The sequence below is a fragment of the Arachis duranensis genome, chromosome 1, assembly GCF_000817695.3.
Source record: "Arachis duranensis cultivar V14167 chromosome 1, aradu.V14167.gnm2.J7QH, whole genome shotgun sequence".
NCBI lineage: Eukaryota > Viridiplantae > Streptophyta > Magnoliopsida > Fabales > Fabaceae > Arachis > Arachis duranensis.
In genome coordinates, this window is record NC_029772.3 from 35435689 (window position 1) to 35447711 (window position 12023).

Below are 12023 nucleotides of genomic sequence, written 5' to 3' on the forward strand. Positions count from 1 at the left end.
CTTCAACATGATGAATGTGATGATCCGTGACACTCATCATCATTCTCACCTATGAACGCGTGACTGACAACCACTTCTGTTTTACCTTAGAACGAGCGAGTATCTCTTGGATTCCTTAATCAGAGTCTTCGTGGTATAAACTAGAATTATTGGCGGCCACTTTTGAGAATCCGGAAAGTTTAAACCTTGTCTGTGGTATTCTGAGTAGGATTCAGGGATTGAATGACTGTGACGAGCTTCAAACTCGCGATTGTTGGGCGTAGTGACAGACGCAAAAGAATCAATGGATTCTATTCCGACATGATCGAGAACCGACAGATGATTAGCCGTGCTGTGACAAGAGCATTTGGACCATTTTCTATGAGAGGATGGGAAGTAACCATTGACAACGGTGATGCTCTACATACAGCTTGCCATGGAAAGGAGTATGAAGGATTGAAGGAAGGCAGTAGGAAGGCAGAGATTCAACAGAAACAAAGCATCTCCATACACTTATCTGAAATTCCCACCAATGATTTACATAAGTATCTCTATCTTTATTTTATGCTTTATTTATTATTATTTTTGAAAACCTTTATAACCATTATAATCTGCCTGATTGAGATTTACAAGATGACTATAGCTTGCTTCATACCAACAATCTCCGTGGGATCGACCCTTACTCACGTAAGGTTTATTACTTGGACGACCCAGTGCACATGCTGGTTAGTTGTGCGGAGTTGTGAAGAATGTGAGTGAATCATAGTAGTGTGCACCAAGTTTTTGGAGCCATTGCTAAGAATTGTTCAAGTTAGAAAAAGAGTAAATCACAATTTTGCCTATCAAGTTTTTGGCGCCGTTGCTAGGGATTGTTCGAGTATGGACAACTGACTGTTCATCTTGTTGCTCAGATTAGGTAATTTTCTTTTCAAAAAGTTTTTAAAAATCTTTCAAAAATTTTTTCTTTGTTTTCGTTTTTCCAAAAAGTAATTTTCGAAAAAACCAAAAAAATTATAAAATCATAAAATCAAAAAAAAATTTTGTGTTTCTTGTTTGAGTCTAGTGTCAATTTTTAAGTTTGGTGTTAATTGCATATTTTTTTTAAAAAATTTATGCATTTTTCGAAAATTTCATGCATGGTGTTCTTCATGATCTTCAAGTTGTTCTTGACAAGTCCTCTTGTTTGATCTTTATGTTTTCTTGTTTTGTGTCTTTTGTTGTTTTTCATATGCATTTTTGCATTCATAGTGTCTAAGCATTAAAGATTTCTAAATTTGGTTTCTTGCATGTTTTTCTTTTCTTGAAAATTTTCAAAAATAAGTCTTGATGTTCATCTTGATCTTTAAAGTGTTCTTGGTGTTCATCTTGCCCATTCATAGTGTTCTTGCATGCATCATGTGTTTTGATCCAAAATTTTCATGTTTTGGGTCATTTTTGTGTTTTTCTCTCTCATCATTAACAATTCAAAAATAAAAAATATATCTTTTCCTTATTTCTCTCAAAAATTCAAAATCTTTGGGTTGACTTAGTCAAAATTTTTTAAAATTAGTTGTTTCTTGTTAGTCAAGTCAAGATTTCAATTTTAAAAATCCTATCTTTTCAAATCTTTTTCAAAAATCAAATCTTTTCATTTTTTTATTATTTTCGAAAATTTTTAAAATTTATTTTCAAAATCTTTTTCTTATCTTTATTTCAAAATTTCGTAAACTTTACTAACAATTAATGTGACTGATTCAAAAATTTGAAGTTTGTTACTTTCTTGTTAAGAAAGGTTCAATCTTTAAATTCTAAAGTCATATCTTTTAGTTTCTTGCTAGTCAAGTAATCAATTTTAATTTTAAAAATCAAATCTTTTCCAAAATATCTCTTTCAATCATATCTTTTCAAAATATCTTTTTCAAATCATATCTTTTTCAAAATTGATTTTCAAAAATCTTTTCTAACTTCTTATCTTTTTCAAAACCACCTAACTACTTTCCTCTCTCTAATTTTCAAAAATTACCTCACCCTTTTTCAAAATCTTTTTTTAATTAACTAATTGTTTCAAATTTTAATTTTAATTTTATTTCTTCTCTTAATTTTCGAAAATCACTAACCCTTTTTCAAAATTAATTTTCAAAATTCTCTCTCTCATCTCTTTCTATTTATTTATTTAATTACTAACACTTCTCTTCATCTTAAAAATTCGAACCCCCTCTTCTTCTCTGAGTTCGAATTTTCCTCTTTTCCTTCTTGTATTATTTTCTTCTTTTACTAACATAAAGAAATCTCTATACTGTTACATAGAGGATTCCTCTTCTTTTTCTGTTCTCTTCTTTTTCATGAGTAGGAACAGGGACAAGAACATTCTTGTTGAAGCATATCCTAAACCTGAAAGGACTCTGAAGAAGAAGCTTAGAGAAGCTAAAGCACAACAATCCAGAGAAAACCTTACAGAGAATCTCGAAAAAGAAAGAGACATGGCCAAACCCAATAACAATGGTGGAGGCGCAAGGAGAATGCTTGGTGATTATACTACACCTACTTCCAAGTTTGATGGAAGAAGCATCTCAATCCCTGCCATTGGAGCAAACAATTTTGAGCTAAAACCTCAACTAGTTGCTCTAATGCAACAGAACTGCAAGTTCCATGGACTTCCATCAGAAGATCCCTACCAGTTTTCAACTGAGTTCTTGCAGATCCGTGAGACTGTTAAGACTAATGGAGTAGATCCTGAAGTCTACAGGCTCATGCTTTTCCCTTTTGCTGTAAGAGATAGAGCTAGAACATGGTTGGACTCACAACCTAAAGATAGCCTGGACTCTTGTGATAAGCTGGTCACGGCCTTCTTGGCTTAGTTCTTTCCTCCTCAAAAGCTGAGCAAGCTTAGAGTGAATGTTCAGACTTTCAAACAAAAAGATGGTGAATCCCTCTATGAAGCTTGAGAAAGATACAAGCAGATGACCAAAAGGTGTCCTTTTGACATGCTTTCAGAGTGGACCATTTTGGATATATTCTATTATGGTCTATCTGAGTTCTCTAAGATGTCACTGGACTATTCTGCAGGTGGATCCATTCATCTAAAGAAAACACCTGTAGAAGCTCAAGAACTCATTGACATGGTTGCAAATAACCAATTTATGTACACTTCTGAGAGGAATTCTGTGAGTAATGGGACGCCTCAGAGGAAGGGAGTTCTTGAAATTGCTGCTCTGAATACCATATTGGCTCAGAACAAAATGTTGATTCAGCAAGTCAACATAATTTCTCAAAGTCTGAATGGATGGAAAAATGCATCCAACAGTACTAAAGAGGCATCTTCTGAAGAAGAAGCTTATGATCCTGAGAACCCTGCAATGCCAGAGGTAAATTACATGGGTGGTGCACGAAATTGTGAACATTACTTTTTCACAACTCTCATAATCCCCGGTAATGGCTCCAAGAACGTGGTAGCTCAATACCATGGCATTACACAACTTCGCACAACTAACCAGCAAGTGCACTGGGTCGTCCAAGTAATAAACCTTACGCGAGTAAGGGTCGATCCCACGGAGATTGTTAGTATTGAAGCAAGCTATGGTCATCTTGTAAATCTTAGTCAGGCAAACTCAAATGTATATGGTGATGAACGAAAATAACACAAAGGTAAAGATAGAGATACTTATGTAATTCATTGGTAGGAACTTCAGATAAGCGCATGAAGATGCCTTCCCTTCCGTCTCTCTGCTTTCCTACTGCCTTCATCCAATCCTTCTTACTCCTTTCCATGGCAAGCTTAAGCAAGGGTTTCACCGTTGTCAGTGGCTACCTCCCATCCTCTCAGTGAAAGCGATTGCATATGCTCTGTCACAGCACGCGGAATTCAGCTGTCGGTTCTCGGTCAGGCCGGAATAGAATCCATCGATTCTTTTGCGTCTGTCACTAACGCCCCGCCTTCAGGAGTTTGAAGCACGTCACAGTCATTCAGTCATTGAATCCTACTCAGAATACCACAGACAAGGTTAGACCTTCCGGATTCTCTTGAATGCTGCCATCAGTTCTCGCCTATACCACGAAGACTCTTCTTGGAGTTAAACGCCAGCTTTGGTGCCAGTTTGGGCGTTTAACTCCCATTTGGGTGCCAGTTCCAGCGTTTAACGCTGGGATTTCTTGAGGTGACTTTGAACGCCGGTTTGGGCCATCAAATCTTGGGCAAAATATGGACTATCATATATTGCTGGAAATCCCAGGATGTCTACTTTCCAACGCCGTTGAGAGCGCGCCAATTGGGCTTCTGTAGCTCCAGAAAATCCACTTCGAGTGCAGGGAGGTCAGAATCCAACAGCATCTGCAGTCCTTTTTGGTCTCTGAATCAGATTTTTGCTCAGGTCCCTCAATTTCAGCCAGAAAATACCTGAAATCACAGAAAAACACACAAACTCATAGTAAAGTCCAGAAAAGTGAATTTTAACTAAAAACTAATAAAAATATACTAAAAACTAACTATATCATACCAAAAACATACTAAAAACAATGCCAAAAAGTATACAAATTATCCGCTCATCAATGGGTGAACCTTATGGAAACACCTATAATTCCTCATGGAGAAATCATCCAAATTTCTCATGGAAGGATCAACAAAAACCTCAACAAGGCTTTAATAATGGTGGAAGAAACAGGCTTAGCAATAGCAAGCATTTTCCATCATCTTCTCAGCAACAGACAGAGAATTCTGAGCAGAGCTCCTCTAGCTTAGCAAACATAGTCTCTGATCTGTCTAAGACCACTTTAAGCTTCATGAGTGAAACAAGGTCCTCCATTAGAAATTTGGAGGCACAAGTGGGCCAGCTGAGTAAGAAAATTACTGAAACCCCTCCTAGTACTCTCTCAAGCAATACAGAAGAGAATCCAAAGAGAGAGTACAAGGCCATTGATATAATCACAATGGCCGAATCCAAAGAGGAAGGGGAGGACGTGAATCCCAATGAGGAAGACCTCATGGGACGTCTTCCATACAAGAAGGAGTTCCCTATTGAGGACCTAAAGGAATCTGAGGCTCATATAGAGACCATAGAGATTCCATTAAACCTCCTTCTACCATTCATGAGCTCTAAGAACTATTCTTCCTCTGAAGAGGATGAAGATGTAACTGAAGAGCAAGTTGCTGAATATCTAGGAGCCATCATGAAGCTGAATGCCAAGTTGTTTGGTAATGAGACTTGGAAAGGTGAACCTCCCTTGCTCATTAGTGAACTAGATACATGGGTTCAGCAAACTCTACCTCAAAAGAAACAAGATCCTGGTAAATTCTTAATACCCTGTACCATAGGCACCATGACCTTTGAGAAGGCTCTGTGTGACCTGGGGTCAGGTATAAATCTTATGCCACTCTCTGTAATGGAGAAGCTGGGGATCTTTGAGGTACAAGCTGCAAGAATCTCATTAGAGATGGTAGACAAGTCAATAAAACAAGCTTATGGATTGGTAGAGGACGTGTTAGTAAAGGTTAAAGGCCTTTACATCCCTGTTGATTTCATAATCTTAGACATTGGGAAGGATGAGAATGAATCCATTATTCTTGGAAGACCCTTCCTAGCCACAACAGGAGCTGTGATTGATGTTGACAGAGAAGAATTAGTCCTTCAATTGAATGGGGACTACTTTGTATTTAAAGCTCAAGGATCTTCCTCTGCAACCATGGAGAGGAAGCATGAAAAGCTTCTCTCAATACAGAGTCAAACAAAGCCCCCACAATCAAACTCTAAGTTTGGTGTTGGGAGGTCACAACCAAACTCTAAGTTTGGTGTTGAACCCCCACATTCAAACTCTAAGTTTGGTGTTGGGAGGTCCCAATAATGCTCTGATAATTTGTGAGCTCCATGAGAGCTCACTGTGAAGCTATTGACATTAAAGAAGCGCTTATTGGGAGGCAACCCAATTTTTATTTATCTATATTTCTATTGTTCTTTTATGTTTTATTAGGTTTATGATCATGTGGAGTCACAAAACAATTGCTAAAATTAAAAACAGAATCAAAAACAGCAGAAGAAACAGCACACCCTGGAGGAAGAGCCTACTGGCGTTTAAACGTCAGTAAGGAGCATCTGGCTGGCATTCAACGCCAGAACAGAGTATGAATCTGGCGTTGAACGCCAGAAACATGTAGCATCCTGGCGTTTAAATGCCAGGATTGCACCCTGAGGAAAGCTGGCATTTAACGCCAGCAACAAGCATCAGACTGGCGTTAAACGCCAGAAACATGCTACATTTGGGCGTTAAACGCCAGGATTGCAGGCAGAGGGCGTTTTACACGCCTAATTGGTGCAGGGATGATTCATCCTTGACACCTCAGGATCTATGGACCCTACAGGATTACCTCAGGATCTATGGACCCCACAGGATCCCCACCTACCTCAACTTACCTTCTCTCTTCTTCACACAATCCAATAATAATCCCCACCTACCCCACCTCTCTCTTCTTCACACAAACTAATACCACTATACCCTTTACCAATCACCTCAATCTCTCTTCCCCATTACCCCTTCACCAATCACATCCATCCACTCTTTTCCATAACCCCCACCTACCTTCAAATTCAAAATTTCTTTCCCACCCAAACCCCACCCTAATGACCGAACCTACTACCCTCTCCCTCCACTATATAAACCCCTCTATCCTTCTTCATTTTCACACCTCACAACCCTCTCTTCTCCCCCTTGGCCGAATACACACCCATCTCCCTCTCCTTCATATCTTCTTCTTCTTCTTCTTCTTCTTCTTCTTCTTCTTCTTCTTCTTCTTCTTCTTCTTCTTCTTCTTCTTCTTCTTCTTCTTCTTCTTCTTCTTCTTCTATTCTTTCTTTTCTTTGCTCGAGGGCGAGCAACATTCTAAGTTTGGTGTGGTAAAAGCATAGCTTTTTTGTTTTTCCATAACCATCTATGGCACCTAAGGCCGGAGAAACCTCTAGAAAGAGGAAAGGGAAGACAAAAGCTTCCACCTCCGAGTCATGGGAGATGGAGAGATTCATCTTAAAGGTCCATCAAGACTACTTTCATGAAGTTATGGCCAAGAAGAAGGTGATCCCTGAGGTCCCTTTCATACTCAAGAAAAATGAGTATCCGGAGATCCAACATGAGATCCAAAGAAGAGGTTGGGAAGTTCTGACCAACCCCATTCAACAAGTCAGAATCTTAATGGTTCAAGAGTTCTATGCCAATGCATGGATCACAAGGAACCATGATCAAAGTATGAACCCGGATCCAAAGAATTATCTTACAATGGTTCGGGAAAAATACTTAGATTTCAGTCCGGAAAATGTAAGGTTGGCGTTCAACTTGCCTATGATGCAAGAAGATGCACGCCCCTACACTAGAAGGGTCAACTTTGATCAAAGGTTGGACCAAGTCCTTATGGACATATGTATGGAAGGAGCTCAGTGGAAAAGAGACTCAAAAGGCAAGCCGGTTCAATTCAAAAGACTGGACCTTAAGCCTGTGGCTAGAGGATGGTTGGAATTCATCCAACGCTCCATCATCCCCACTAGCAACCGATCCGAAGTAACAGTGGATCGGGCCATCATGATCCATAGCATCATGATTGGAGAGGAAGTAGAAGTTCATGAAGTCATCTCTCTAGAACTCTACAAAGTAGCCGAAAAGCCCTCCACCTTGGCAAGGCTAGCTTTCCTCATCTTATTTTCCATCTATGATACTCAGCTGGAGTTGTCATAGAAGGAGACATCCTCATTGAAGAGGACAAGCCCATCACTAAGAAGAGAATGGAGCAAATAAGAGAGGCCATCCATGGATCTCAAGAGATGCGTGAGGAAGCTCATCATCAAGAAATCCCTGAGATGCCTCAAGGGATGCACTTTCCTCCAAACAACTATTGGGAACAACTCAACACTTCTCTAGAAAACTTGAGTTATTACATGGACCAATTAAGGGTGGAGCACCAAGAGCATTCCATCATTCTCCTGAGATTAGAGAAGATCAAAGAGCTATAAGGGAGGAGCAACAAAGGCAAGGAAGAGACATAGAGGAGCTCAAGGACGCCATTGGTCCTTCAAGAAAAAGACGCCACCATCACTAAGGTGGACTCATTCCTTAACTTTCTTGTTCTTATCTCTCTGTTTTTCAATTTTTATGCTATATGTTTGTCTATGTTTGTGTCTTTCCTACATGATTATTAGTATTTAGTAACTATGTCTTAAGGCTATGAGTAATTCCATGAATCCTTCACCTTTCTTAAATGAAAAATGATTCTAATACAAAAGAACAAGAAGTACATGAGTTTTGAAATTGTCCTTGAAATTAGTTTAATTATATTGATGTGGTGATAATACTTTTTGTTTTCTGAATGAATGCTTGAACAGTGCATATTTTTTATCTTGTTATTTATGAATGTTAAAATTGTTGACTCTTGAAAGAATGATGAACAAGATAAATGTTATTGATGATCTAAAAAATCATAAAATTGATTCTTAAAGCAATAAAAAGCAGTGAAGAACAAAGCTTGCGGAAAAAAAAAGTAGCGAAAAAAATTATTATATAGAAAGAAAAAAAAAGAAAAAGCAAGTAGAAAAAGCCAATAGCCCTTAAAACCAAAAGGCAAGGGTAAAAAGGATCCAAGGCTTTGAGCATCAGTGGATAAAAGGGCCCAAGGAAATAAAATCCAGGCCTAAGCAGCTAAATCAAGTTGTCCCTAACCATGTGCTTGTGGCATGCAGGTCCAAGTGAAAAACTTGAGACTGAGTGGTTAAAGTCGTGATCCAAAGCAAAAAGAGTGTGCTTAAGAGCTCTGGACACGTCTAACTGGGGACTTTAGCAAAGCTAAGTCACAATCTGAAAAGGTTCACCCAGTTATGTGTCTGTGGCATTTATGTATCCGGTGGTAATACTCGAAAACAAAGTGCTTAGGGCCACGGCCAAGACTCATAAAATTAGCTGTGTTCAAGAATCAACATACTTAACTAGGAGAATTAATAACACTATCTCAACATACTCATAAAATAACGACGTTGGAAAGTAGACATCCAGAAATTTCCAGCAATATATAATAGTCCATACTTTATTCGAGTTTAGATGACACAAACTGGCATTCAACGCCAGTTTCATGCTGCATTCTGGAGTAAAACGCCAGAAACACATCACAAACCAGAGTTAAACGCCAAAAACATGTTACAACTTGGCGTTTAACCCCAAGAGAAGCCTCTGTACGTGTAAAGCTCAAGCTCAGCCCAAACACACCCCAAAGTGGGCCCCGGAAGTGGATTTCTGCACTTAGACTTATTTCTGTAAACCCTAGTAGCTAGTTTAGTATAAATAGAACTTTTAACTATTGTATTAGGTGTCTCTTAGACCATTTTTCGTCTTGGTTATTCCGGTTCCCTCTCTGGGGCCGAAGCCAATGAACACCATTATCACTTATGTATTTTCGACGGTGGAGTTTCTACACACCATAGATTAAGGGTGTAGAGCTCTGCTATACCTCGAGTTTTAATGCAATTACTACTATTTTCTATTCAATTCAGTTTATTCTTGTTCTAAGATATTCATTGACTTCAACATGATGAATGTGATGATCCATGACACTCATCATCATTCTCACCTATGAACGCGTGACTGACAACCACTTCCGTTCTACCTTAGAACGAGCGAGTATCTTTTAGATTCCTTAATCAGAGTCTTCGTGGTATAAGCTAGAATTATTGGCGGCCACTCTTGAGAATCCAAAAAGTCTAAACCTTGTCTATGGTATTCCGAGTAGGATTCAGGGATTGAATGACTGTGACGAGCTTCAAACTCATGATTGTTGGGCGTAGTGACAAACGCAAAAGAATCAATGGATTCTATTCCGACATGATCGAGAACCGACAGATGATTAGCCGTGCTGTGACAAGAGCATCTAGACCATTTTCACTGAGAGGATGGGAAGTAGTCATTGACAACGGTGATGCCCTACATACAGCTTGCCATGGAAAGGAGTATAAAGGATTGAAGGAAGGCAATAAGAAGGCAGAGATTCAACAGAAACAAAGCATCTCCATATACTTATCTGAAATTCTCACCAATGATTTACATAAGTATCTCTATCTTTATTTTATGCTTTATTTATTATTATTTTTGAAAACCTTTATAACCATTATAATCTGCCTGACTGAGATTTACAAGATGACTATAGCTTGCTTCATACCAACAATCTCCGTGGGATCGACCCTTACTCACGTAAGGTTTATTACTTGGACGACCCAGTGCACTTGCTGGTTAGTTGTGCGAAATTGTGAAGAATGTGAGTGAACCATAGTAGTGTGCACCAAGTTTTTGGAGCCATTGCTAAGAATTGTTCAAGTTATGAAAAGAGTAAATCACAATTTTGCCTATCAGAGGTCATGCCACAAGCTAGGCACAGGAACTGTGTCATGCACATGTGGAAGAACTTCATTAATAGGTTCAAGGACTTATACATAAAAGAGGTTGTCTGGGAGTATGCCAGATGCACAACAGTTGCGAAATTCAAGAACTGTATGGAAAGGCTGAAGGCAGTGAACCAGAGGGCTTGGGAGTACCTCTCCAAGTTTGAGCAAGAGACATGGGTCAAGGCATATTTCTCGCATGGGCCGAAGGTTGATAACCTCACTAACAACATGTGTGAGATGTTCAACGCCAAAATTATTAACTACCGCAGCAAGCCAATCCTCACTATGTGTGAAGAAATCAGGTGTTACCTGATGAGGAGGATGGTAAATCACAAGCGAGTATTGGAAAATCACCCAGGTAAACTAGCACCTGTACTGCAAAAAAGGATGGACATATTAGTAACTCCTAGCACAAAGTGGACGGCAGAGTGGGTTGGAGATAATGAAAGAAAAAGGTTTGAGGTGAGCCGAAAAGGAAGCAAGGTTGATGTGGACCTCATTAAATACACCTGCTCCTGCAATCGATGGCAACTTACTGGTAAACAACATGTCTACTTATAATGCGTTGATTGCTTTGTTAATTGTTTGTTCACCTGTAATTTAACTACACTTTGCTCTCCGATCAAATTGAATACATTATTTGGGCAGGGATGCTATGCACACTTGCACTTGCTGCTATTGGGAAGAGGCATGACAAGGCAGAAGATTATGTGCACCCCTGGTTGTGTATGGAATCAATCAAGAGGACATATTCACACTGCATCAAACCAGTCCCCAGTGCAGAATTCTGACCCCGAACTTACTTCTCACAACCAGACCCACCCATCATCAAGAGACCTATTGGCCGGCCAAAAGTTCACAACAGATAGAAAAATCCTACTGAGCCATTGATGCAAGGGGAAAAATTGAAAAATTCATTCTCAGTGGCTTGCAGTAAGTGTGGTGAAAAGGGCCACAACTACAAAACCTGCAAGGGAGCTCCATCAAACCTCAACTGGAAGCCGAAAACAAAGCAGCCTAAGAAGAAAGGAGGAAGTAGCTCTCAAGCACTGGTTGTGCTTCCTTTGTCCCAGTCAGCTCCACACCCAGGAGTAAGTTTGCTTTGTATAATTTTGGTTTGGATTATACACTCCTATAGCAATGCTGATTTAGCAATAAGTTTGTCAGGGACTGATCTGTCTTATTGCCATATAGTTTAGGGGTTAATGAGTATTAGTACCATATGCCAACCAAGCAACACAACACCCCTTCAACAAGAAACTATTGTAACTATTTAATTTGTTGTCTTTGTGATTGATGAGCGGATAATTTGTATGCTTTTTGGCATTGTTTTTAGTATGTTTTTAGTATGATTTAGTTAGATTTTAGTATATTTTTATTAGTTTTTAGCTAAAATTCACTTTTCTGGGCTTTACTATGAGTTTGTGTGTTTTTCTGTGATTTCAGATATTTTCTGGCTGAAATTCAGGGTCCTGAGCAAAAATCTGATTCCGAGACCAAAAAGGACTGCAGATGCTGTTGGATTCTGACCTCCCTGCACTCGAAGTGGATTTTCTGGAGCTACAGAAGCCCAATTGGCGCGCTCTCAACGGCATTGGAAAGTAGACATCCTGGGCTTTCCAGCAATATATGATAGTCCATACTTTGCCCAAGATTTGATGGCCCAAA

The 12023-nt window shown here is 39.2% G+C and overlaps 1 protein-coding gene and 1 non-coding gene across 2 annotated transcripts in view; one reads left to right on the forward strand and one right to left on the reverse strand.

Moving 5' to 3' along the window:
• Nucleotides 1–2840: 2840 nt before the first annotated feature.
• Nucleotides 2841–2948, reverse strand: LOC127742981 (small nucleolar RNA R71). Its single transcript, XR_008004317.1, has one exon. It is a non-coding gene; the product is annotated as a small nucleolar RNA R71 (small nucleolar RNA).
• A 7380-nt stretch (nucleotides 2949–10328) lies between these two features.
• The window catches only part of LOC110275318 (uncharacterized), a 12881-nt gene continuing 11186 nt past the window's right edge, over nucleotides 10329–12023 (forward strand). The window contains exons 1-2 of the mRNA XM_021131115.1: nucleotides 10329–10893; nucleotides 11004–11065. Of these exons, the coding sequence (XP_020986774.1) occupies nucleotides 10329–10893; nucleotides 11004–11065 (627 nt within the window). The remainder of the gene's footprint in view (nucleotides 10894–11003; nucleotides 11066–12023) is intronic.